Source organism: Terrapene carolina, unplaced genomic scaffold (assembly GCF_002925995.2).
Source record: "Terrapene carolina triunguis isolate 2854851 unplaced genomic scaffold, T_m_triunguis-2.0 Scaffold31, whole genome shotgun sequence".
Taxonomy (NCBI): domain Eukaryota; kingdom Metazoa; phylum Chordata; order Testudines; family Emydidae; genus Terrapene; species Terrapene triunguis.
The window spans coordinates 6,925,833-6,952,794 of record NW_020664382.1 but is presented as its reverse complement, the minus strand read 5'-3'; the positions used below and the strand labels follow the sequence as shown (position 1 = coordinate 6,952,794).

Genomic DNA, 26,962 nt, shown 5'->3' with positions numbered 1-26,962 from the left:
TGTCTATATTCCTCTGTTCAGGCTCCTTTCCCACATAGGCACTGACTTAAAGTTTTCCCTGAGGGTGCTCCACCTGCGCTCTGCCGTGAAGCTCCACCCCCATTCTGCCCCTTCCCACAAGGCCCCATCCTCGCTCTGCCTCTTCCCTCCCCCAAAACCCCACCCTCGTTCCCCCTGCTTCCCAAGGTTCCACTCTCACTACACCTCTCCCCGCTCCCACTCTGCCCCCTCCCCAAGGCCCCACCCGCCCGCCTGCCGCTCATTGCTCTCTGCCTTCCCCCAAGCCCCCCCCCCGAGCTGTCAAACAGCTGTGGCTGGTGTCTGCTGAGCACCCACTATTTTTTTTCTGGCGCACCCACAAAGTCGGCGCCTATGCCTTCCCACATGCTGCACCTCTGACACAGGAAATTAGTACATGCAGCAGAAATACAAAGGATGGAATGAGAAAGAAACAAAGACAGAGACGCAATTTAAAGGGAAAGAGCCAGTCAGAAAAATGGAAGTGAAAGAGAGAGAGGAGGTGGCCTGAGACAGAAGAGGGACAGAAAGAAACATGACTGAGACAGTCAAAGGAAAACCCGTGGTGAAGATAAAAAATGGAGTTCTCTCCCTTAGGAGCTGGCAGAGCCTACAACACACCAAACAACTTTTGGTCACTACTGACCTTGGGTGGATTTGAACTAGTGTCCTAAGTAGATTGTTCTTGAAACAAATGGAACAGAAGGTGCTACAAGTTCAATAAATATTTGTAAATGGATTAATTTTAATGTGTGTATGCCTCTATTTTTTCAGCCAGGCTAGAAACTATAAATATGAAAATACAATTAAAAGACTCCTTGTAGAATATTTCTGATTTCATCAAAACAGGAAGCAGTGGGTATCTTTATTACTATTATTAAAGATTTAGGGCCCAAATCGTCCAGTTTTACTCATGTTGAGTAGCACTTGGCTCTGGGAGTAGTCCCACTGGAACCTGCTTGAAAAGCAAGGTACTGCTCATTGTACAGATGTCAGAATCTGACCCCTATATAGCAGCAGCATTTTGCATGGGACTTCACAGAGATTTAATAAAGAACCATGGTCCCTGCCCTGAAGAACTTACAAGTAAATTAATAGTTGTTTACATAAGTTTGCACTGGTTTAATTAAACTAGTGTAGTTGAACTGGTGCAAACCCCTGTGTGGACACTCTTATTTCATTTTTAAAATGGCTTATTTTAGTTTACTTTAAACCCGTTCCTTATTAGTTCAAGTTAAACTGAAATAAGCCTAATGAAAACCCAAATAAGAGGGTCTACACAGCGTTTTGCACCAGTTTAACTAAGCTGATTTAAAATCAGAGCTCTAGTTTATGTTCCTGGCATATAAACAGAGAAATTAGATAACATAAAATACTCTTGTAGGAAGCTTGCAACATAACACCACTTTATGTCTTAGAATCCAGCACAATACCCCACAAGAACACAAAAACAGAGTGAAAGAGAAAGCAGGCTGCTCCCTAAAACAGGCACAACTCACCCCACTTTACACTGTATGTCTGTAGACTGACTGCTGCAAGGCCCAGATCACTCGCTTCCCTACATAGCCCCTAGCCTGCAAGCAGGACCAGGAAACACCCTTAGCATTTAAAGCGCCAGCTTACAAATTTAAGAGGCTTCAATACAGTACAGTTAAACTGGTGCAACTCTGCATATAGGCAGGCTCTTAGACAAACATAGAACATGGTGAAAATAGACAAGGGAGTAGGCAGAGAAGGGAGGGGCAAAGATTAAAACTGTGTGAGGAGGCCTGCTTTGGGAGAGCTCTATTCCAACAGGGCAGACTGAATAGAGGCAGCTAGTCACCCAGACGTCTGAATGTTCAGCTGCATCAAACCTCCAAACATTTTGCAGTTCTCCCATCATTCTCATACTATTCCTTTACAACACAAGCCCATGTTCTAATGCTGTACGGAAACTGAGAGGCGCTGACCACAGCAAGAGTTGGTCAAAGCTGTCATCTTGAAACAATTATTTTAAAAGAAATAAGTCAGTGGAAAATATTGCCCGCAGTCTTCAAAATGTCATGACCTGGCAATTTCTAGATTCATTTTACATGAAGATTTCTTCACATAGCAGTTACCACAGCTATCTAAAAAATTGTTATCTGTGGGCTATATCCTGTCTTTGTTTCTCATGGGACACTTCCATTGACATTAGAGGAGTGGATATGGCCCTTTAATTGTAACTTGGGGGAAATGTGCACATTTTTGACTCCTATCCTAAAATTGTTAGTCATACAATTTAAGCAGCAAAGCTTTATAATGTTGTGTTCATGACAGCAATACCATTCTGTGCTTCATATCCTGTTTCCACAATAGGCTACCTCTTGCTCATGACATCAACAGCACTATCCTTTAATGCAACATGTGACCACTAGATGGCACTCATACTAGAGAATACTACTCTCAACTAGAGAATGAGCAATGCTAATTTATATAAATAGAGTACAATCAAACTATGGAAGATCAGTGCTAACTGTACTGAATTGTGGTAATATCAATGGCACAACTAATGCACAGCCATGGGCAAACACTATTTTTCTCATATTTTATTACTAAGATTAAGATTTTGTCACAATTATTTTGAGTAAAAGTCACAGACAGGTCATAGGCAATAAACAAAAATTCACAGAAGCTGTGACCTGTCCCTGACTTTTACTCAAAATAACTGTGACAAAATGGGGCTGAGCCCAAGCCCTGCTGCGGGAGGGCAGGGGAGGAGTCCAGCATCCGCTGTCACTGTGGCTGAAAGCTCCAGAGTCCACCCCCCACCCCCACCCCTTGTGGTGGCTTGGAACTGCGGGGCTGGCTATGGGAGCTCCGGGTCCTCCTATAGTTGCTGAGAGCTGTGGGGGCCCCCACTGCATGAAGGCTCAGAGCTCCAGGGCCCCCGCCGGCTGACAGCTCCAGCCTCACTGCCCTGGGGCTGAAGTAGAAAATGTATCTGGAGGTCACGGAAGTCACAGATTCCGTGACTTCTGTGACCTCCGTGACATAATCTTAACCTTATGTATTCCTAATTACTCTACACGTGGAACTCTCATCAAGTTCAATGCGAGATCTGCAAACAGAAGGCTCACAAGATTGGGCCTTATGCTTGTTTCAGTGCAGAGACGATGGGGGGTTAAATGGCCTGCCAGAAGCGGGGAGGAAGAGGGGCTCTGTCTTTCTCTCCCTGTTCCTCTCCCTCAGCATGTTCGGCCGCTCTCCCTGGCAGCCGGGCGGGAAGCGGGTTGGAGCCGCTTCTGCCTGAGAGAGCCTGTGGCGGAGCCGCTTCTGCCTGAGAGAGCTGCCGAACATGTGGGGGGGGGGGAGGGAAGGTGCAGGCAGAGAACCCCACACACACACAGGTAAAGTGGGGCGGGGACAGCACTGTGGCCCCAAGCTTGGAGCAGGGCGGGAGGGGTCACTAGGCAGGGAAGACATATGGGGTGGTCATGTGTCCTCCCCTTTAGCTTGTGCCCCCCGTATGGGGAGGCCCCAGTCGTCTACGTTTCAGAGACTTGTGAATACATTCATTAGGAACCAACAGACATCTTTGATTAAATGCCTATGGCCTGTTAAGTTACCAGCATTCTTTGTTTAGTAACCTTGTAATAGCATTGGTTATGATGGACTCCTCTACTACTGTTCTGGATTCATATAAATCCAGATATAATGCAGGACACCTGAAAACAATGTCCGGATAGCTAGAGGGTGAAAATGAGGAGCTGTAGAGGAGTCAGTCTGATGTTCTAAAATGGGAGAAGAAGGTATCAAACAAGAAATTCTGCCTGAATGGTCGGCTAGGCTGTGATTCAGCAAGGTACTTAAGCACGTGCTTAATTTTATGCATGTACGGAGCTCCGTTGACTTTATTAATAAATCTCTCTCTCCTGCATAGCACTTTCATCAGTACATCTCAACATGCTTCACAAAGGAGGTCAGGAACATTCTTCTCATTTTACAGCTGGGACTACTCATGTGCTTTAAACTAGGTCTGTGCTTAAATCCCTTGCTAAATCAAAACCGTAATGCGCAATTGCCCAACCTCACAAATATACATAGTGTTGCCCCTTTCGACGTGAGCAGCTGGTCAAAGTTTAGGGCCCCGTGGATATTCCAGCTGGGAGTAGAAACTGGTGATAGTCTGGTATCTCTTTGAGGCAGGTTTGTTTATTTACAAAGAATGTATAAATAACAGGAAACAGCTTCTGTTGCTTTCAGCACTAAGAGCATACTTATAGCCGACACCCTTGACCCAAAAAACGTCTCCAGAGTCAACCACTGCGCTTTCAGCTGCTCATTCATGATATCTCTTCCCTTCAGTCTTTTTCAGTTTTCTGTGTGTTCTCTGCCCCCTTCCTATACCAGTACACAATACCCAGTGGAAACTTCCACCCACCTAGTGCTAGTTTCTGAGCAGATTCTGTTAGGCTTTGTTTTAGCCGTGGCCTCTTAATTGTCTCTTACAGCTATCTCAAATGTGGGACTCATTCACACCTCAGTTTGCATGAGATTTTTAACTCAATCCACGAGGTGTCTCCCAGCTCGTGCCGATAATAAATCCTGGTGTGCTTTCGCTATCATATTTCTCTCCCATTTTTATTTACGCCGGCTGTTTAATTACACGAGTGAGCCAAGAAGAGGCAGAGACAGCTCCGGAAAAGGAAAGAACAAATCAGTGCCAATGTCCTCATCCTATTTACTTGTGGAACAGGAAGAGGGAACGGGCAGGTGGGATGATTTGAAGGAAGAAAGGGCAGGTGCTACAGGAAGTAGTAGTGACAACATAACTTCCCTCCTGGATGCCTCATTATGGAGGGTGAGCATTGGGAAGGAACTGGGAGAGTGGTGCTGCAACGGAGGCCGGTGGGGCAATTTACCAGGCAATTGTCACTTTGATTTCCCCTAGGATTGTATTAACTTTTAGCGCACCACTTGCTTTGGCAGCCATGTGCAGGAGCCCCAAACATCTAAAACATATAAATAACGCAGTGCTAACAACAGTGAGCAGCAGAGCTACCAAGGCTGATAGCTATTGGCCATTACACTGCCAGGAACCAAACCTTAATCAGATGCATATGCCTTAAATTATGCTTTGAAGGCCAGCAAAGCAGGGCTGTGGTGGACTACAAATGGTACTGAAATCTGTCGAGTGAGGCCAACAACTGAGAAAACTCCACCACTTGTCCTGGATAGTTCAGTTCATAGGGTATGTCATACCTATAAAGGGAAGGGTAACAGCTCTCCTGTGTACAATACTATAAAATCCCTCCTGGCCAGAGACTCCAAAATCCTTTTACCTGTAAAGGGTTAAGAAGCTCAGGTAACCTGTCTGACACCTGACCCAAAGGACCAATAAGGGGACAAGATACTTTCAAATCTTGGTGGGGGGAAAGCTTTTGTTTGTGCTCGTTGTTTTGGGGGTTGTTCGCTCTTGGGACTAAGAGGGACCAGACATCAATCCAGGCTCTCCAAATCTTTCTGAACAAGTCTCTCATATTTCAAACTTGTAAGTACAGCCAGGCAAGGCGTGTTAGTTTTATCTTTGTTTTCTCAACTTGTAAATGTACCTTTTGCTAGGGTGTTTACCTCTGTTTGCTGTAACTTTGAACCTAAGGCCAGAGGGGGTTCCTCTGGGCTCTTTAAGTTTGATTACCCTGTAAAGTTATTTTCCATCCTGATTTTACAGAGATGATTTTACCTTTCTTTCTTTAATTAAAAGCCTTCTTTTTAAGAACCTGATTGATTTTTCCTTGTTTTAAGATCCAAGGGGTTTTGGATCAGTGTTCACCAGGGAGTTGGTGGAAGAGTCTCTCAAGGCTACCCAGGGAAGGAAGTTAGCCCATTAGGAGTGGTGGCAGCTGACCAGATCTAAGCTGGTAGTTAAGTTTAGAATTTTTCATGCAGGCCCCCCACATTTGTACCCTAAAGTTCAGAGTGGGGAAGGAGCCTTGACAGGGTAAAACCCGCCTAAACCCTTGCTGTCACAGAGAGCATTGCCACTGACTGCAACAGGGCCCAGATTTCACCCCTGGAGTATAAAAGGGAGAAGGGATCTTTCAGGTAGCTGGGTGTGGATTTCAAGTTTGTACCAGCTCCTTGAATTGCACACACAAGTACACAGAAAGAGGACAAAACATTTGAGTACAGGTATTCTGCCTTTGGAATGAAAGGCGTTATATAAATATAAGAATGCAATAAAAATTAGCATCTGTTCTTTCACAGCACTGCATCTTGGCATTTGATTTCTATAAAGGTAGAGATCAAGATATTTGTTTAGCTAGGTTGATCATGCAGTACATTAGAGTACAGTTTCTATCTGCTTTCCCTGTTGTAAAGTGTACAAAAGCCTTCTCATTCAGATACTGCCCAGGAGGTTACAAGTGGTGAGATCCTCTCTCTGCTCATTGCCGGACACAAACCAGGTTTCTGATGCTGTATGCTGGACTCCATTTGTAATTTTGACAGGCATATAAATTCTTGTATTTTGGTGAGTTCTAGGAACTGATGCTGAATTCTAAAGAGGGAATAAAGAGAAATCTGCATGTAAAGAATTCTGGAGAAGAGATGCAGGGGCTGTTTCATGTTCATTTTGGAATAAGCAATTCCTTAAGAGAAGGATCCTTTTTCTGTTGCCTACATGGTGCAGTAGCACCACAAGAAATGTTGGGAAGTACAGAATGGAGTGCATCTCTACTGCCAGTTTTCACTCAAATATACCAGCTGCTCTAGAGACATCATCAGCTATGATCACTTGAGGTTAGGATTTGGATTTGGGAAAGGATTGCTGTATCTTTGACATTAGAAAGACCTCTCTTTGTACCTCTTTGGGGAGAAATATAGATAATCCAGACAATTAATGTTGTCATTTAAGGCCTCAGTCGTGGAGTGAGCTCCGTGAGGATGTGGGCAGACTTCTGTGGCTGTGGGCTGGGCAGCCTCAGGGCCTAATGGCCAACTGGTGCTGAAGCATTTTATTAAGCTGTATAAATTATATTGCATCAGTGGTAGTAAATGATAGAAGTATTTAGTCTTCTCATCTTCCTGAACCAGAGGAGGGCCCAATTCATCTGTCATCCTTATGCAACCCCACTGACTTCAGTGCAATTGCACAGGAAACAAAGAGGAGAATTTAGCTCAAAAGATTTACTGGAGATGAATATTGCTTTTTGCTATGTTATTTGTGTGAATTTTATTTGCATTTCCAGATCCAATTTTTAATATGAAAAATTAATATATAAATGATACATAGAAATATAAGGGGGCAAAACATAGACTCAGACGTAAAGTCCTTACTCCCATTGATTTCAATGTGTCTGAGTACAGACTATAGGACTGCATCTCACCTGAGATATACAAAAATGAAACTGAATGATCTCTCAGTCACATTACACGCCTTATCTGGAATGTTTTGACATTACACTGCTGCTTTAAAATGGACATAAAGGAAAAATAGAAAGAGAATTTCTATATCCAGAAACAATGGGCCAGGTTCTCAGCCAATGTAAATCAGCATAGCCACTTCAATGGAGCCAGCAGAAAATCTGATCCAGCACCCTGTGCTGTGGTGATGGCTGAGTCTGATAACGTTGCAATTAGGCACTTGCTGATGTCACGGCCTTTGTGCTACACAATGTAAAATTAACTCTGCGTATTGACACGGGAAGTGCATACCAACATTTCCCCTCACTCCACCAAATGGGAGACTTCGACAAACTCACAATCAGAGCATCCAGTTTTTCCAATGAGATGTGGCCACAGTCTAATGTATAGGCTTTGTGGAGAGAGTGGTGGATTCTCCATCTCTTATAGCCAGTGGTGGAGGGACAGAAAGATGGGTCCCACCACAGGTTTTTACTGTGGGCCACCATCCAGAGCAGCACCAAGTACAGCAGCACCCTCTCTTCTCTGGACACCTCAATCCTAGCCCAGTGTGGAGGGGAGGCAGGGTGGGGAAAGGGAGGACTGGACAACAAGCTCTCCCCGCATTCACCCTGCAGAGGCAGCTCCGGCAACTCCTGTGTCCCGTGGGGCTAGGCCTGGTCACCAACTCTGTGCATTGCAACCTGGCAGGTGTAGTCATAGCACTGCTCAAGTTTGGCCCACCTGAACCTCCATTCATCATGACAGAGGGCCAAACCTGAGCGGCACTGCGACCCGGTGCTCTAGGTCACAATGCTACTCACTGAAGTCTGGCCCATCTGCTTCCTCGCCACCCCCATCCTGATGGAGGGTTGAGCGGGCCAAACCTGAGCAATGTTGTGACCCCCACATGCCAAGTTGCAATGCCCAGAGCAGGGCGCCGGGCCCAGCCCCATGGGACACAGGTGCCACTGGAGCTGCCGCTGCGGAGTGAGTCATGGACCCAGAAAAAGTCCCGGACAAACAGACAAACATTATTTGTGACTTTTTTCAAGCCATGACAACCTGCAGCCTTAATAATGATATCTACTTTTGAGCCTCCTGGGACCTCTATGGGCATGTCTACACTGTAATAAAAAACCTGCAGGTGGCCCGTGCCAGCTGACTCGGGCTCATGGGGCTCGGGTAAGGGGCTATTTAATTGTGGAATAGATGTTTGGGCTCAGGCTACAGCCTGAACTCTGGAACCCTCCCACCTCACAGGGTCCTAGGGCCTGGGATCCACTCCAAGCCCAAACGTCTACACTGCAATTAAACAGCCCCTTAGCCCAAGCCCCATGAGTCAGCTGGCACGGGCCACCTGCAAGTTTTTAATTGCAGTGTAGACATGCCCTTTGCCTCTGTCCCTGTGCGTCAGCTGCTCTGGCTATTCCTCTGCCAGGGTTTTAGTCAAGACTGGATGTCTCTCTAAAAGATACAGTCTAGCTCAACCCAGAGCTATGGGCTTCATACAGAAATCATTAAGTGATGTTCTCTGGCCTGTTTTCTGCTGGAGGTCAGGTTAGATGGTCACAAGAGTCCCTTCTGGCCTTGGAATGTATGAATCTTTGCGTCTATATTTCCTTATTCCTTCCTGTCTCACTCAACCTGAAGGATATCCATAAACACACCTAAACATATTTTTAGAAACAAATGTCCTTGGAAAACTTGACGTGGAACCAGCAGAGAAAATTATTTCCCTTGAGTAACTTTAGCATGATGCTGGCAAGATATTGTACTTCTTGTTACGTACAGTTGGTTGGCTAGAACCTGCTTTGAGTTACAGTTAAGCTAGTACTCAGAACCACCCTCTGCAAACAACCACTGTCTAAAGAAACCACTTTAAAGTTTCCCCAGGGTTCCCAGGAAAATTCAGTTTGATCTTTAATGACCACCACCTCTACTAAGCAATCAAATTTGTGCTAGTCTCTTGGGTAATGGCGTCAGACAGGCTTGCTATTAGCTGTTTGTATTAAAGCCCCAGCTCCTCGAGCCAGGTGATTACATGAGATTGTCATCTTCATTTTAAAAAAAAAGTTTTGAGTCCTCATGGTTGTAGAGAAAAGCCTGAAATTTGTGAACTTTAAAGACTCAAAAACAAGAGGGCAAATAAACATAATCCTGTATTCGTTTTTTTTTAAATCTCATGATATTTTGGGGACTGACTCCTGATTTTTGAACCCTTGGGGGCAGCAATACTGCTACCCAGTGTCTTGCTCAGCTGCCCCAATGTTCACGGCAGTAATATAACCAGAGCTGATGGCTTCTGCTGGGTAAGGAGATCAGGGAGTGATTTTAGTATAGTGATAATAACACATAGAAACCAAACAGGATGCCTTAGAAATATTGTACAAGATAATTGCTACGCTGGTTATCAACAGTAAAGAATGTTCTGCTTACCTTTGATTGCTCAAAGCTCATATTTATATCATTTGTTTGTGCGTGTTTTCCCTGAATAGCTAGTTTGATCCAAGCAACTCCAAATAGAGATTGTTTTGATAACTCTGCAGCGAGTTCTAACGTGCTGGAAAGGAGGGACCCACCCCGGTCTTTCACACTCCAGTTGTCCTGGTGTGTGAAATATTTCATGCAGAGAGTAGTTAATATTAAAGGGTCTGATCCTGCTTGCCTTTAGCACCAAGACGTTCATTGTGTGCAATCCCGGGCCCATTGACTTCAATGGGAGTTTTGTGTGTGCTAGGAATGGAGCATCCGGGCCGGAGACAATCCACATCTCCAAGAGGGGAAGGAGGATCTTATGCCTAAGGCTCTGGGCTGGGGGTCAGAAGATCTGCCTTTGTTTGTGACTTTGGGTACGTCACTTAGGGTGAGATCTTCACCCCACTCCACTCAGGCTTTTTTGTCAGATAAAAGAGGTGGCGCAATGTAAAGGGGTCATAGAAGCCCTGGTCCCCAATGTCTGGCTAGGTGAGGATTCCCCTGTTGCAGGCAGGGCTGTATTAACTCATCTCTGAGCTATAGGCAAACATATATACTCTTGGCCTCCACCTTCTAATATGATCATACATGACAATAAACAGCCATATAGCACATTCACTGTGGCTGGGCTGGCCATACTGTGGATTTGCTGGCACTGGCTGCTCCTTGGAGCACTGCTCCCCATGATGGAGGGGTGGCTGTGCTAAATTGGAGTAGAGTTGCGACTCCGTGCGCTATGTCGCAATGCAACTCACTCAAATTTGGACCAGCTGATGACAGGAGGGTAGGGGGGGCATCTGGGCCAAACCTGCGTCGCACTGTGACCCAGTGCACCAGGTTGCAACACCACTCACTCAAGTGAGTGAAGTTCTTTCAGTTCATATGCAAATCTGCATTGGTTAAAAAAAATTTGGCCCCACCCCCACGAATTTGTGCCCTGGACACATGCCTAGTTTGCCTATGTGTTAATCTGACCCTGGGTGCAGTCACAGTGGAAGATAGCCATAAAAGCTGTCTCCGTGACCCCATTGCCCCAGTGTAGGAGGTGTGCTGGGTAGGGTGGCCACTGATGCATCCCCAGAGTACAGGATATCCCCTCGGATGCATGAAACCAAAGCCCGCCGCCGCTGGCATGACCTGGCACACGTGCTGCATGCAAGGTCACACCGGCAAGGGCGGAGCAACGCACGGAGCAAAATGGAGTTCTCCATGCATCCACGATGATACCGGACAAACCCACGCTGTTTTCTATCAGTACCAGACACAGGAACCAACCTTACCAAAACAGGACTGTCTGGCTTAAAACCAGCCGAATGGCTACCCGGGGCTGGGGGCAGGAGGGATGTGTTGGAAGCAAAAGGATGCAGTGCTACAGTGATTCTGGACAGCAGTGAGGTCTATAGAGCATTCTGGGGAGGCTCCTATGATTTAGAGAGCTCTCCAGGGCTGTCCAAGCTATGCTGGGGGCCTCAACAGCCCAGGTTGGCATTAAGATGGTTTAAAACCACTTTAGCTTCCCTTCCTGTGGCTGTGATTTCTGTACTGTACCTCGTAGAGGCACAACACAGAATCTCACCCATGAGTGCCCCGTGCCTCAGTTTCCCATACAAGAAGGATAATACTACTTCTTTTCTCCCACCCTCTTCAACTATTGATTTAAAATAACCAACATACCTATTACGTAGCTTACAAATCATCAGACGATAGCCACAGATGGTTGCCGAGCTAACACACAGTAAGTCGCAGAGAAGTAATCAGCCACTCAGACATACTGGTTACCACCAGCCAACATTAATATTCTGTATTTGACGCATACAAGTCATTGAAGCAAGGCACAAAACACCTCAGTTATGAAGAAACAGAGAAAAGAAATCAACCACCTCACATCAGTGCATGAACCCAGGCCACATTCATAACGTCTGCCTCCAGAGCTACTTATTTTTTTTCATCAATTCATATATTTCAAGGGCAGAAGGGACCATTGTGATCATCTAGTTTGAATAAAACAAACCGCAGAACTTCTCCAAATAATTCCTAGAAAAAATAATTTTAGAAAATATATCCAATCTTCATTTTGAAATGGTTAGTGATGAGGAATCCACCACAACCCTTGATAAGTTGTTCCAATGGTTAATTACTCTCACTGTTAAAACTTTACACCTTACTCTGAATTGGTCTAGCTTCAACTTCCAGTCATTGGATCGAGTTATACCTTTCTCTGCTAGATTGAAGAGCCCACTGTTAAATATTTGTTCCCCCAGTACGTACTTATAGACTATAACCATCATCCCTCATCCTTCTCTTTCTTAGGCTTGGTCTACACTTACACCCCAAGTCGAAGTAAGGTACGCAAATTCAGCTACGTGAATAATGTAGCTGAATTCGACATACCTTACTTCGAACTTACCGCGGTTCAGACGCGGTCCACACGCGGCAGGCAGGCTCCCCGTCGACTCCGCGGTACTCCTCTCGTTGAGCTGGAGTACCGCAGTCGACGGGGATCACTTCCTGGTTCGATTTATCGCGTCCAGACCAGACGCGCGGCAGTGTAGACCAGCCCTTAGACTAATTAGACTGCGCTCCTTGAGTCTATCACTATATGGTATGTTTTCTAATCCTTTAATCATTCTTATGGCTATTCTTTAAATCCTCTACAATTTTTCAACATCCTTCTTGATTTGTGGAAATGAGAGCAGGACACAGGATTTCAGCAGCAGTAACAACAGTGCCAAATACAGAGGTAAAATCTCTCTACTCCTACTTGAGATTCCCCCGTTTATTGCATTAGCCCTTTAGGCCACTGTGTCACCCTGGGAGCCCATGTTCAGTTGATTATCCACCAGGACCCCAAAATCTTTTTCAAAGTCACTGAACATTTACACTTACCCATATTAAAATGCGTATTGTTTGCTTGTGCCCAGTTTACCAAGCGATCCAGATTTACCACTGCTCCAATTTTTGTGTCATCTGCAAACTTTATCAGTGATGATTTTATGTTTTCTACCTGGTAATTAATAAAAATGTTAAATAGTGTAGGGCCAACAACAGATACCTGTGTGTCATGTTAATTTTATATTGTTCTATTTTTATTAATCAAAAATGTGTGCGGTATCAAGTCAAACACCTTACAAAAATCTAATTAAATTACATCAACACTATTATCTTTATCATCCAAACTTGTAACCTCATTTTAAAACAGGGATGGGCAAACTACGGCCCACGGGCTGCGTCCAGCCCGTCAGACCTTTTAATCTGGCCCTCGAGCTTCCATGGCTCCGCGTGGCTCCTGGAAGCAGCGGCATGTCCCCATTCTGGCTTCTAAGTGTAGGAGCAGCCAGGAAGCTCCGCATGCTTCCCCCGGCCCAAGCACCAGCTCTGCAACTCCCATTGGCCAGGAACCACGGTCAATGTGAGCTGCGGAGGAGGTACCTGTGGATGGGGCGGCACGCAGAGCTGCCTGGCCGTGCCTCCGCATAGGAGCCGGAAGGGGGACATGCCACTGCTTCCAGGAGCTGCTTGACATCCTCCCATGCCCCAATCCCCTGCCCCAGGCCTGATCCCCCTCCCATCCCCTGAACCTCTCAGTCCCAGCCTGGAGCATCCTCCAGCACCCCAAACCCCTCATCCCCAGCCCCACCTGCACCCCCAACCAGAGCCCTCACTTCCCCACACACCCCACCCCCCTGCCCCAGCCCGGACCCCCCTCCCACATCCTGAACTCCAGCCCAGAGCCCGTACTCCCTCCCACACCCCAACCTCCTGCCTCAGCCCTGAGCTCCCTCCCATACACTGAAACCCTCTGCTCCACCCCCAGCCCACAGCCGTTTCCTGCACCCCAAACCCCTCATCCGTGGCCCCATCCCAGAGCCAGCACCTCCATCCAGACCCCTCACCCCCTCTCGCATCCCAACCCCCTGCCCCAGCCCAGAGCCCCCTCCTGCACCCTGAACTCCTCATTCTGGCCCCACCCTAGAGCCTGCACCACCAGCTGGAGCCCTCACCCCCTCCCGCACCCCAATCCCTAATTTCGTGAGCATGCATGGCCCGCCATACAATTTCCATGCCCAGATGTGGCCCTCAGGCCAAAAATTTTGCCCACCTCTGTTTTAAAAAAAGATATTGTTAGTGTGACAGATCTATTTTACATAAACCAGTGTTGATTTTCATTATCCTGCTTTAATTCTTTATTAATCAAGTCCCATATCAGCCACTCCATTATTTTGCCTAGGATTGATGTAAGACCGATAGGCCTATAATTACCTATCAGTCTGTCATGCCATTTAGCTATTTTAAATATTGGCTCAAGATTAACTGTCATCTGGAACTTCCCTAATGTTCTCAGACTTATTGAAAATCAAACACAGTCCAGTGAGTGCCTCAGCCAGCTCTTTTAAAACTCTTGGATGTATGTTCTTGGGACCTGATGAGTGAATAATGTCTAACTTTAATAGATGATATTTAACATCCTCCTGAGACAGTAGGGGACTGGAAAGAATGTTATCACCATCATATGATGAGCCTGCATCATCTTTTTCCCCCCAAATACAGAACAGAAATATTTATTGAACTTTTCCTACTTTACTGCATTATTATTCATAATTCTACTATTTCCATCTAGTAATGGACCAATACCATTGTCAGGATATTTTTCTTTTTGTTATATACACTTATAAAAACTCCTTGTCCTTAGCTCTGCTGGCCATAGATTTCTCCTTGTGTCCCTTTTCTTCCCTTATCAATGTACTACAATTCCTAGCTTCTGATTTATAGTCACTACTATCAGCTTCCCCCTTCTTCCATTTGTTATATAGTTTTATTTTTCATAGCTGCTTTCACTCGCCTCTAAGATAGGTCAGTTTTTTATCCAATAAGGCCTTCTTCCTTTTTTGTGACTTCTTAAACAGTTCCCAGTTATCATTCACATTTTTCTGATTAAATATTTCCTCTCAGCTAATATGGTTCATAATTGTTTTCAGCTTTGTGAAACTGGACCTTTTAAAGTACCAAGTATATATATTACTGGTTTGAACTTTATTCTGTTTGCACATTAAAAATGTGATCAAGTCAGGATCATGTGTATGTAGGCTATCATTAATTTTTAGTTCTGAGATCAGTTCCTCTCTACCTATTAAGATCAGGTCTAATATAGAAGTCCCCTGTGTTGGTTGCAACAGTTTTTGAGTTAGTAAATTGTCATCTATATTGAGAATTTCTTATTACTGGAGCAAGAGGCCTCCAACATATGTCGCTCAAATTGACGTTCCCTTGATCATGCAGCTTTCTTTCATTATAGATAGGTGTGTAAGGAGATCCTGTTCCCTAGCATGATTTGATGGTCTGTAGCAGACACCAACTAATACCCCATCTTGTGCTTTATCTGTTAGGACATTGATCCATAAGCATTCAAGATTATTTTCTCCTGAGTTATCAATGACTCACAAACAGGTAATGCTGTTTTTTACATAGAGTGCCATTCACTCTGCCCTTTTGCCCACTCAGTCCTTCCTAAATAAGTTATAACCATTGGTTTTAATATTCCAACTGTAAGAGTCATTTCACCAGGTTTCAGTAATACCAGCTAGACTGAATTTATGCTCATAAATAACCAATTCCAGTTCCTCTTATTTGTTAGCCAGGCTCCTAGAATTGGTGTATAGATAATTCAAGAATTTCTTCTTTTCATGTTCTTTGGTTCCTTGATTAATTTTGTTCTCAACATCTTGATTCTGTGCTAAATGAGTACTCAGATCTTCCCTCTGTTTTACCCTCTTATTCTGTTATTAGTTTATTCCCCTCTTGACTAGTCTATCCAGCCTGTCCCTGCGGACATCAATTCCCATCTACTGAGTTAAAAAGTGTTGATTAAATAATATACAACAAATAATGTATCCAATGACTGTAGCCTCTTTTTCAGCTCACCAGTACTCACCAACATGGCAGGATGCCAGGAAATGTGAGTGCTAGTTAATGATATTTATAACAATATTTTTGTTGTTGTTGGTTTTTTGTCTGTGCAACTATGACCAGCCTATGAGCTGATTGCACATCCATAAGTGTTACTCGTTTTGCTTCTGTTAAATATTCATGAGCAATTAAGGCTGTAGCATCATGCACCCTGAATTAGTCAGTGATTAATGATAGAGGAAGTTGGAGTTAAGTTTACAAGACCTACATGATGTTTTGAAGTGCAGAGACTGCAGTCTGGCTCACAGGTGTTAGCTCTCAACATGTGTTAGGTTTCATGTACTCACAAAGAGTTCAGCCCAGCTTTTAAGCTAAATTATGATCTGGTGGAATCTAGTCCAATCTCCCTTGCTCCTTCTCCATGCCATCACATTCAGAACCCCCTTCCACAGATTACAGGGAACGCGGAGGCAAGCCTGCTCCATCCACCTCCACACCCTCCCCCACGCTCACTCTTCCTGCATCTTCCCCCATACGCTTGGGCTACACTAGGAATGTGTGTCACTATGACCTTGTCGCTCAGGGTGTGGAAAATCCTGAGCAACATAGTTATACCAACCTAACCCCGGTGTAGACAGCGCTGTGTGGACGGGGGGGCTTCTCCCATCAACATAGCTACCGCCTCTCGGGGAGGTCGGGTACGTACGTCAATGGGAGAAGCTCTCCCGTCTGCGTGGGTAGCGTCACCACGGATCGCTACAGAGGTGTAGCTGTGCCGCTGCAGCGCTGTAAGTGTAGACAAGCCCATAGTACTACTTGGTAACAGAGTTCCTATGGTGTGGAGAGCTCTGCCTTGGGGTAAATCCTTAATTAACTGGATATTTTTTTTTTTACAAACATTGTTAAAACTGTGTGTGATGTGCATGTAAAAGATGAACCAATTGGGTATTTGCCTCCATATAAAGTTGGGCCAGATCCTCACCCTGGGGTAATTCATTTACACCAGCCAGCGATCTGGCCTATGACATCATTATTTCTCCCTTACATTATACAGCCTATAATTATACTTATAATGAAGATATAAAAGGTGCTTAGCTATGACATTGCTGAATATGCTCGAAAACTGAAAGCAAGAGGTCGGTAAATAGTTATTCAAACAGGAACAGACTTTTACATAACTCTTAAGCAAACATCATTCTGGGATGTGTTAGCAGGTGTGTTGTAAGCAAGACATGAGAAGTAATTCTTCCGCTCTAATGCACACTGATTAGGTCTAACTGGAGTATTGTGTTGAGTTCTGGATGCCACATGTCAGGAAAGATGTAGAAAAATTGGAGACAGTCCAGAGAAGAACAACAAAAATGATTAAAGGTCTAGAAAACAGGATCTATGAGGGAAGATTGAAAAAAAAATTGGGTTTGTGAGCATTGGCCTGCTAAATCCAGGGTTGTGAGTTCAATCCTTGAGGGGGCCACTTAGGGATGTGGGGCAAAAATCAGTACTTGGTCCTGCTAGTGAAGGCAGGGGGCTGGACTCGATGACCTTTCAGGGTCCCTTCCAGTTCTATGAGATAGGTATAGCTCCATATATTTTTTTTCTTTAAGACTGAGAAGGGACATGATAACAGTTTTCAAGTATATAAAAGGTTGTTACAAGGAGGAAGGAAAACAATTATTCTCCTTAATCTCTGAGGATAGGACAAGAAGCAATGGGCTTAAATTGCAGTAAGGGAGGTTTAGGTTGGACATTGGGAAAAACTTCCTAACTGTCAGAGTGGTTAAGCACTGGAATAAATTGCCCAGGGGGGTTGTGGAATCTCCATCATTGGAGGTTTTTAAGAGCAGGTTAGACAAACACCTGTCTAGATAATGGTCTAGATAATACAGGGATGGTCTAGATAATACTTAGTCCTGCCATGAGTACAGGGGACTGGACTAGATGACCTCTCAAGGTCCCTTCCAGTCCTACAATTCTATGATTCTATGATCTTATGAGGAATGACATCTGAGGCTACACCACAGTTTTGTAATTACACAGTTTATTGAGTTTGTAAAAAGGAAAATGATTTTCACAAAACAAACTGGAAAAAAATTATAAGAATAAAAGTTTACGTTCCAAGTCTATGGTACACTTTTACACCACCATTGAAAAGCCAATTAATAGCTCCTCTATAGAAGAAATAATTACTATAAAATTGTATTCCCCCCTTTTATAAATAAAGAAAATTATAGTTTTAAAACAACATAGAAGTTATATAATAACTAAAAATGTCAGTCACCTTCACCACTAATAATTATATTGCAAGTAATGTACATTCTTTTTAACAAGGACACTGTCATGTAGTTTAGGGCCAAAACTTAGGTGGGGGGAGTTATTTGTTTAAAAAACTTTCAACAAAAGCTAACATTAATAGTATTTGTTAAAATGTTTTAGTTGGTTTTTGTTCAGGTTTAAACATTTCCCAGCAACACTTCACTCTAAACTGTACAGTACAGGCCTTCTGCAGGAGAACTAGAAAGCAAAACTGCTTAGCCTGTTTTCATTTGTTCAAGCTGAGGGAAATTCAAAAAATAAATAAACAGCATAAATGGCACTAAGAAGAAAAGTTCCAAGCCATGAAGGCTCTTCTCCCCAAAGTCGAAGGGTGTTTGGATACGTTGCTTTGTTCTAGAAAAAGTGAATCAGATAATAACAATGACTGAGATTCTTAGAGCAGTCTAGGGCACATAAAACATATACCTTCCACTCACATTAATGGAAGGTACTTGTCTAAATCCCCTAAACTGCTTTGACAATCACCACCAATTGTTTTCCGCTATTGTTGGTAGCACAATAAGCACAAACACTAATAGCACAAGCAATATTTTTAATAGTATGATGATTTCTAATGACAATGTCGGGCTTTAAGGAGGACCTAAGCTTAGAAAGAGAACAGTCAGTGAATTACAGCAATATGTCTTCCAAGTATGTGGTGTGGCACATCCTGTGGTGCTGCACTTATCTTTCCAGCCCCCTGCCTACTTGTCTCTGCAACTGAAGTGGCTCTTTACACAAGTTACCCTGACCCAGGGGGACTGTCTTCCCACCTCACCTTAATTATAAGAAATTTTGAACCAGAAACTGTATATGCTGAAACAGCATTTTTGCTCAGACCATGCTCCTTTGAGACCAGGCACAGAGGTGAGGTGCTGAGATCCCTATTTTTTAGCATGCGTTGCCTGGGGAGGGCACATTCCCCTGTTTTAGCAGAGACAAGAAATGCTTCCTGCTGTTTCTTTTAGGTTTTCCCCTTCCCAAAGTTGCTGAGTTCAGCTGACGCATTTCAGCTTGACTCAGTACCAAACAAATGGCACTGGACAGGTAGAAAAATCTTCTTGCCATCAGCTGGGCTGCGCTTTGGCCACTGTGTAATAAAGGAAATTTACTGAATGTGAAACTGCTATTTTGGAGCATTCTATGGAACTACTCACAAGCTTGAAGTTAAGCAAGTTTGTAAGTTAAGCACGTTTGTAAGTGCATCGCTGAATTGGGGCTTAAATATCAGAGGTTTGCTAAACAAACTCATCACATAGCATGAAATTCACCCTGTGCACTGGCAGCACAAGATCTACGCACCACTTAAATCCCATCAAAATAGCATGTAAGTGGAACATAAGTGATGCACAGACTTTGTGCTCACCTTGTGCAGTTGGGTGAATTTCATCCCTCGTGCATAATCTTTCTTCATGAGGGAGAAAGTACAGAGCAGGGTTGATCTGTAGAGTCAGTTGGAAAATTTTATTTACATTTTTCACAGCATAATTTTCTGATTTTTTTACATGCAAAACTGGAAACCAATTTTTTTCTCAGATTTTCATGAAAACCATGGAAAACTTGGAAAGAAACAAAAATCTTCCACAAAATTTTTCATTTAGTAACAAGATTGTTTTTCCTTCAAACATTTTTTGAATGACAAATTTCAACCAGCTCTATTGATCAGCTTCTTCCATATTTTGAAAGGGTGGAATTGCCTAGATGCTACTTGATTGTTAACATTTCTAGCTTGTGCTAGATGAATTCTTGTTTTAATCATGCAGGTTACTACAAATGCTACCAGCAGATTCTAAATTTTGATCATTGTAAGAATATGTGATGCAGCCTCAAAGTATAAACCACTTTTTAAACTAGCCTCATTGGTGAGAACAATGCAGCGATGCTGATTTACACCAGGTGAGGATCTGGCTCTTACTGTTCTTGATCTTAGAGATTACTGCAACCTGATATTCAAGGTTGAAAGCTTTGCAGCACAATTGTCCAATTTCATGGAACAAGGAGTGTATGAAATGCAGTGCTACCACATCATGGTAGATGCTATGCAGAAAGAGATTTTTTGTTCTACATGCAAAATTATTTTGCACCGATGGGCCATGAGCTACTTCCATTTGTACCAGGTGAAGATCTGGCTCTATACCTGTAAAGTTAACAGACCATCTTTTCTCCCATTTCTCTATGAAGACTTCACCTGAGGAATCTGATTAATAGGTTGCTCCACAGCAAGCTGGTTCTCAAACACACAGCACGATTTATAACTTCCCACAATTTTTGCATGAAAATTTGCCTCATCCAGCTTATGCCAAATATCTGTTTCAATGTACACATTGTATGGGTCATTTGAGTGCTCAAGCTTTTTGGAGCGGATGTTGCTAAGCATTATTCCAAATGTGAAAAAGCCAAAGAAACCAAGCAACAAGAGCACATAGATGATTTCCAGATTGTCACTGGGTTTTCCAGCCTGAGAAGATGCAGAGTTATTTGTCCGGTCTACATATTCTTGTAATACTTTGGAGAGGAGTGAATTCAGTGCTGTATCATTAGACAGCGTTGCCATCTTCTTCCGTCACTCTTTCTTTTCTGAAGTGGTGATTTCTAGAAAAACATAAAAGCCAGGTACACTTTTAAAACCCAATGTGGCAATAATTCTGTACAACTGATAAATATCCTGTCTGCTTTCCTTTCTGAGAGGAGAAAACTATTTCATGAGAGCAGGGCCGGCTCTAGGTTTTTTGCTGCCCCAAGCAAAAGAATTTGGCTGCCCCCTTCCCCCCCGCCGCCCCAGCCCTGGGTCACTGGTAACTCGCTCCCAGGGCGGGTCATTCAGCAGGAATTTTGGATGTGCAGAGAACACAGACAGGATTGGTTCCCATATGGTTACAGAACTGCAGTAAAGTGGAACAATTTTCAGCTTGTGTGATTGGAGGATATCTGGATGCATATTATAAGACTGTCCTACATAAATGAGGAAAAGTTGAGGTGCCTTTATTATTCTTTTGTTCCATTCTTTGTTTCTATGGGGAATTTGCCAATGCAATATCACTGTCTTCCTTTTAAACAAATAAAACTAAAACTTAAAAATAATAATAATAATAATAATAATAATAAAAAAAAGCAGTGGCTGTTGAAAATAGCAATTCCAGTCCTAATAACCACTGGGAAGCATTTCTTGCTCAATTTATTCTACTTTTTCTACAGCAAGTTACAGTGGATCAGTATATTTGATTTGGGAGAAATGAAGTAACAGCTGCCCAAATTGAGCTTGAGCACTCCTGAATTTTGAGGGTGTTCAAATCTGGAAGGCAGGTGCTGGATTCCCTTTCTGAATATTAGCTAAATCTGGAAAAGAAAAGTCAATTTCTGCTTCCATGGCTCAGAAGTGTAAATCCTCCTACGTGCCTGGTACTGTATCTAAAGCTGCCCAGTCTAGTAGAGCCTCCCCTCCCTTACTTTTCATTTTAAATTCTAGTGGGATCCACGTACCTACCTTGCTAGGCTTCAGATAGAGAGGTGCAATGTCCATTTAGTCCACCCAATTCTTTCTTTGGGGGAGAGCCCAGGGCTGGGGCGGCAGGAGGTGCAGGTGGGGGCCAGAGCTGGGGCAGCAGGGAGTGCAGGTGCAGGGGGGGGAGAGGAGCCGAGGACAGGGGTGGGGCAAGACAGAGGTGGGGGGGGAGCCCAGGGCTGAGGTGGGGGGCAGCCAAAAACCTAGAGCTGGCTCTGTCCCTACCATTCACAGCAAGCTGTAGCATGAGGTTTCAGTTCTACACTCCTTCCCCCTCCCTTTCCTGTTAATTGCGGCCAAGGGAATGCTGGGAAATGTAGTTCTTTCCCTGCTCCAGGGCTGGCTCTATACGCAGGGAGCTAACCAAGGAACTACAGCTCCCAGGGCTCCCTGTTGGTTCTCAGCTCTCATGCTGGATTCTTGTGCCCCTGCAAATTTGCCGCCCCAAGCACCTGCTTGCTTTGCTGGTGCCTAGAGCCGGCCCTGCATGGGAGAATGCTGAACTTGGAAACAAAATATTTCAGACCACATCATCAGTTGGTGTAGATTGGCATAAATCTATTACATTTAGTGAAGATGTACTCAATTTCAATTTCCATCAGCTGAGGACCTGTCCCTTAATGTGTCAATTTATAGTCATGTTTACTATGTAAGTACAAACATCCTAAATAAATTACTACTGCTCTCTCTGTCTGTTTCCCCACTGTGCTGCAGTAAAACAGAGGTTGGGGGAGAATAGGGAGTGGAAAAGCCAGGAGGCAGCTGTGAAAACAGCAGGTGACAGAAGAAAGAGGCAGCAACCTCCAGTGCAGGAGCTCCTAGGGGCTGGTGATGAAAAGTGCTTCCCTTTGCCCACCTTACCTCCAGTAAAACAAAAAACAACCACCCTCCTGTCACTGATTCACAGAGCCCTTCTCAAAGAAAGCCACCATGCAATTGAGAGTTTTGCTGGATAGTTAAGCTGACCTCTGGTGACATCCTTGCAAATCAGGAATACTGCCATATAGAGTGCAATCAAATCACTTTGGCACAAGGAATCAAAGATTTTTGGTAATCAATCCTATTTTGATTGAGAGTTTTACACAAGAAGCTTAATGATCATTTCCCCCTTTAGAGTCTCAATACCAGACATCCTGTCCAGTAAATCCTTTCAGTGGATAAGAACAATGTATCAGGATTGCAATATGCAAGTCTCCCTAACCAGACAATATAACTGACATGTCACTTTAATCTTAGTACAAGGCATAATTTAGCTTTTGTAATAAATTAAAACAAACATTCCTTATTGTATTATGCCCTTAGACTTTTTGAATAGCAGGTATTGTAGTTCAAGGTGACTTCACTGATGGTAATCTTGTAATAATATAGGAGCTGTCAGTTCTTTATACAGTTTTAATTATATGAAAACAGAGTGGTCCATTTACACAGGCTCTTCTGATTTAAATGGGATTTTTTTAGCCATGTACTGTATTTTATTCATTTACATCAAGGGTAAAATTTGCTCCTGGGCCAGCACAAGGTTTATGCAGGTCTTACACGCTACTTGAGCCTTATTTTGAGGGCTTAAGTAGGACTTGAGTGGAGCATAGATCTTGTGCTGGCCTTCTGCACGGGAGTGATTTTCACTCCAAACACTCAGTTTAGGAGTAATGGCACTCAAATATGTGCTATTTTGTGAGGCCGGGTTAAATTTTCTGTTTCTAGATAGTGTATGGGCATATTTTTTGTGTGAAAGTTTTTTTTTGTGTGGTGAAAACTGCAGATTCAGTGACACCAAAACCTTTGTAAAAAGTTACAAAGAGTCCTGTGGCACCTTATAGACTAAAAGACGTATTGGAGCATAAGCTTTCATGGGTGAATACCCATTGTGTCTGACGAAGTGGATATTCACCCACGAAAGTTTATGCTTCAATACGTCTGTTAGTCTATAAGGTGCCACAGGACTCTTTGTCGCTTTTTACAGAACCAGACTAACATGGCTACCCCTCTGATACCAAAACCTTTGCAAATTCATGTCAATTTTGTCAAATTCTTTTGCCTGAAAAGAAAACGCAATTTTTTATTTTTTAATCCAAAAAAACAAGAACAAAAGTTATGATTTTTTAATTTGAAATTACTTCTACCCTCCGCCCCCGCATTTTCCTTTAACTTAAAAAGGAAACAATCCAAAACAAAAAATGGTCAAAATTGAAATGAAACATTTGAAACCCAATGAAAACAGGTTGTTTGACTCAAAATGATTTTTTCAACTTTTTAATTCACCAAAAATTTCAAAACATTTCTTTTCAAATTGACCAAAAACATTTTTTTAATTGCCAGCAAACAGAAAAATCTATTATTTATCCATCTCTCTCTCTGACATCTGCAAACAGAGATGCTATGATGCACTGGAAATGAAAAAAAGAAATTGATCCTATGATTCTTTCTCCTTTATAAAAACTGCATTTATTTACCTGAAATATAATGATATGAAAGTTAACGAAATGAAACTCTAATACAAGAACAGTATATTGGTTTCAGCATTGGAATTGTGTGAACCTTTTGCTATGAAACCGCAAACTATGCAACATTTCCCCTGGGTTTGGGTTCCTAGCAAACTTAACACTCAGCTTAAGTTTATAAACATTTTGGAGAAAGCAGGAACTCCTGCACCTCACATTTTCTAGGGAAGATTAATGGTTTCAATCAAACCACATGAAATTTGATGATTTCAAACTGAAATCAGACAAAAATTGGCCGTTTGGGTTGCTTGGTGGTTCGGGTCAATCCTGAAACTTTAAAGTATGGCTCAGTCGAGATGTGAACTGAAACAAAACACTTACCATCAAATTTCACATAGCAACAGTATCCTTCTACAGCACTAATTCTCAAACTTTTGTACTGGTGACCCCTTTCACATAGGAAGCCTCTGAGTGTGACCCCCCCTTATAAATTAAAAACACTTGTTTATATATTTAACACCATTATAAATGCTGGAGGCAAAGCGGGGTTTGGGTTGGAGACCGACAGCTCATGACCCCCCCATGTAATAACCTCACGATCCCCTGAGGGGTTCCAACCCATAGTTTGAGAACCCCTGTTCTACAGCATAGGAACCCTCTGATTACCTTTTACAACACATAGAAGCTGAGTTTAACATTTGTTTGACGAGGGTCCAAATTATCTGCCCACAAGATGGAAAAATCTCCCTTACAAAATAATACCCAGATCCAAATTATTGCTTTAGACAAAGAATTCTGACAGGTCAGATTTACTTACAGAAAATTACGTCTTGGTAACTTGAGCTCAGCAGGCTAAAATACATTCACATTTCACAGCTGTTGACAGATCCTTTAAAAGCAAAAAAGAAAAGAAAAAAGGAAATTGAAGCCTTTTTCTGAGAGAATTTTTTCTACAAACTGGGTGGGAAGTGTGTCAACATTCTGAATACTGTAAAATGGAAAGTGCCACCCAACCAAAGTAATTTCAAAACAAAACAAGAAATAATTTCTTTGAATCTCCCAGCTGACCATTCATTCTGGAGAGCTATTTAACTATTTGCTAACGTAAAATATTAACAAATGTGAGCAACCTTTAAGGACTGATCCATTAACTTAAATGGGTTGTAGCCCTCAGCTAACTATACTCCTACACATGACAATGCTTCCAAGATAACTGAACTTTCATAGTAAATACAATGATGAATTTGTAGAATGTGTGTGTGAATTTTAAAAAACTGCAAATGGAGGAGTGTGTGAACTACTGCACATAACATTTGGACATTGTGTACACTTTCTCCTTCTCCACTGATCTACAATGGATGGGCAGGATGGGCTGTTCAAAGATAGCTGTGCAAGTATAACTGTCAAAGATAAATCCTGTGGACTACTTACATTCTGGATGGGCAAGAGATAAATGAGGACTTTAGGAAACCCTTTAAGTCATTTATTATTGGCTCTAAAGTGCCAGCGGGATTTTGGATTCAGATAGAAATAGGGTGACCAGACAGCAAGTGTGAAAAATTGGGACGGGGGTGGGTGGTAATAGGAGCCTATATAAGAAAAAGCCCCAAATATCAGGACTGTCCCTATAAAATCAGGACATCTGGTCACCCTAGATAGAAAGACCCTTAAGAAGGGTCAGAAGGTGATATTACATTGAGACATAAGAGTACAAGGCCTAGTTCACCACTGTATTACTCCTGTTTAGCACTCGTGTGACTCCACTGAAACCAGTCAAGTTGCATCAGTGTAAAACTGGAGTATTGCTGTGGTGAATTAGGCCTACAGTTTCAATTCCTTGGTGGTCCTCACACAAGGATCAACCCTTGTATTTGGCAATAACTCTAGTGACTACAATAGAGTTGCACAAAGGATGAAATTGAACTTCTATTCTTTCATGCTCTGTTTATTCCCAATATGGGAGTCTTGTCCACTTTTCCTCCAAATCCTGGCCTTACTGTGTAAGGAGATGAGGGATTCCCTCTAACCCTCTCTTTGAGTCAAGAGCTAAATTTCATTCCCTCAGTTGCTGCTTGATGTAGGTACAAAAATATCCCTAGCTGCCACTTTGTTGACTTGATTTCCTCATGTGTGCAATCGAGTACATCTCTAGTGTCTTTCAAACATTCCAGCCTCACTCCAATTTGCTGTAAACACAACTAATTTAGCACCCAAGCACCTGCAAGCTGTCATTCTGACAAGAAGTGTCCTAGAGCAGGCCTGCAGGAAGCTCATACAGCACTTCTGTCAGTGGGAAAAGCAGGAGAGTTTACGGGCAGCGGTCCATCAGTTTCAATGTGTTTCACAATATTTATTTGTAAATGTAGCACTATTTAAAACAGATGGAGCCAGAGCCTCAGCTGCTATAAATCAGCGTAGCTCCATCTGACTTACATCGGCTGAGGGTTTGGCCCAATGTTTCCTTTCTCTATTTGTCTGCAGATATTGTTTGGGATGATTTAAATTGAGGGCTTTTCTACACTAGGATTTTTTACACCAATGTAGCTGCACGAGTGCAAACCCCTAGCGTAAGTGTGCTGCACTGGTGCAAACTGTGACTTGCACTGGTACAAAACACCCTTGTAGACAAGGCCTTAGACAGTCTTTGTCCCCTTGCCCTTATTCAAATGTACACTGAACTGTAGTCACACTGCTCAGTCCTCCATATTACCCTCCAACAATCACTTTATGTGCATGTGCTACCCAATTAGCACCCAATTAATTCTCTCTGGCCTAGACAAGAGCCCTGTCATCTGTGAAGCAAGAATGGGAGGGGATGGGAGAGGTGCATTAGTGGCAGAGAAAATTCTCCAGAAAACTAAAATTGCTAAATAAGCATCCAAGGGCCACTTTGTTCTTGATTTGTATCTTCATCCTATGGGGGCCTATTGCCAAAGAG

The 26,962-nt window shown here is 43.2% G+C and overlaps 1 protein-coding gene across 1 annotated transcript; it reads right to left on the bottom strand.

The window, feature by feature from the left end:
• Positions 1-20,024: 20,024 nt before the first annotated feature.
• KCNE1 (potassium voltage-gated channel subfamily E regulatory subunit 1) lies at positions 20,025-24,906 on the bottom strand. Its single transcript, XM_024197071.2, has 2 exons — positions 24,842-24,906; positions 20,025-20,673 (listed from the first exon to the last, which is right to left on the bottom strand). The coding sequence occupies exon 2, from the start codon at positions 20,633-20,635 to the stop codon at positions 20,255-20,257; it is 381 nt and encodes a 126-aa protein (XP_024052839.1). The 5' UTR covers positions 20,636-20,673; positions 24,842-24,906; the 3' UTR covers positions 20,025-20,254.
• Between the last annotated feature and the right edge of the window lie 2,056 nt (positions 24,907-26,962).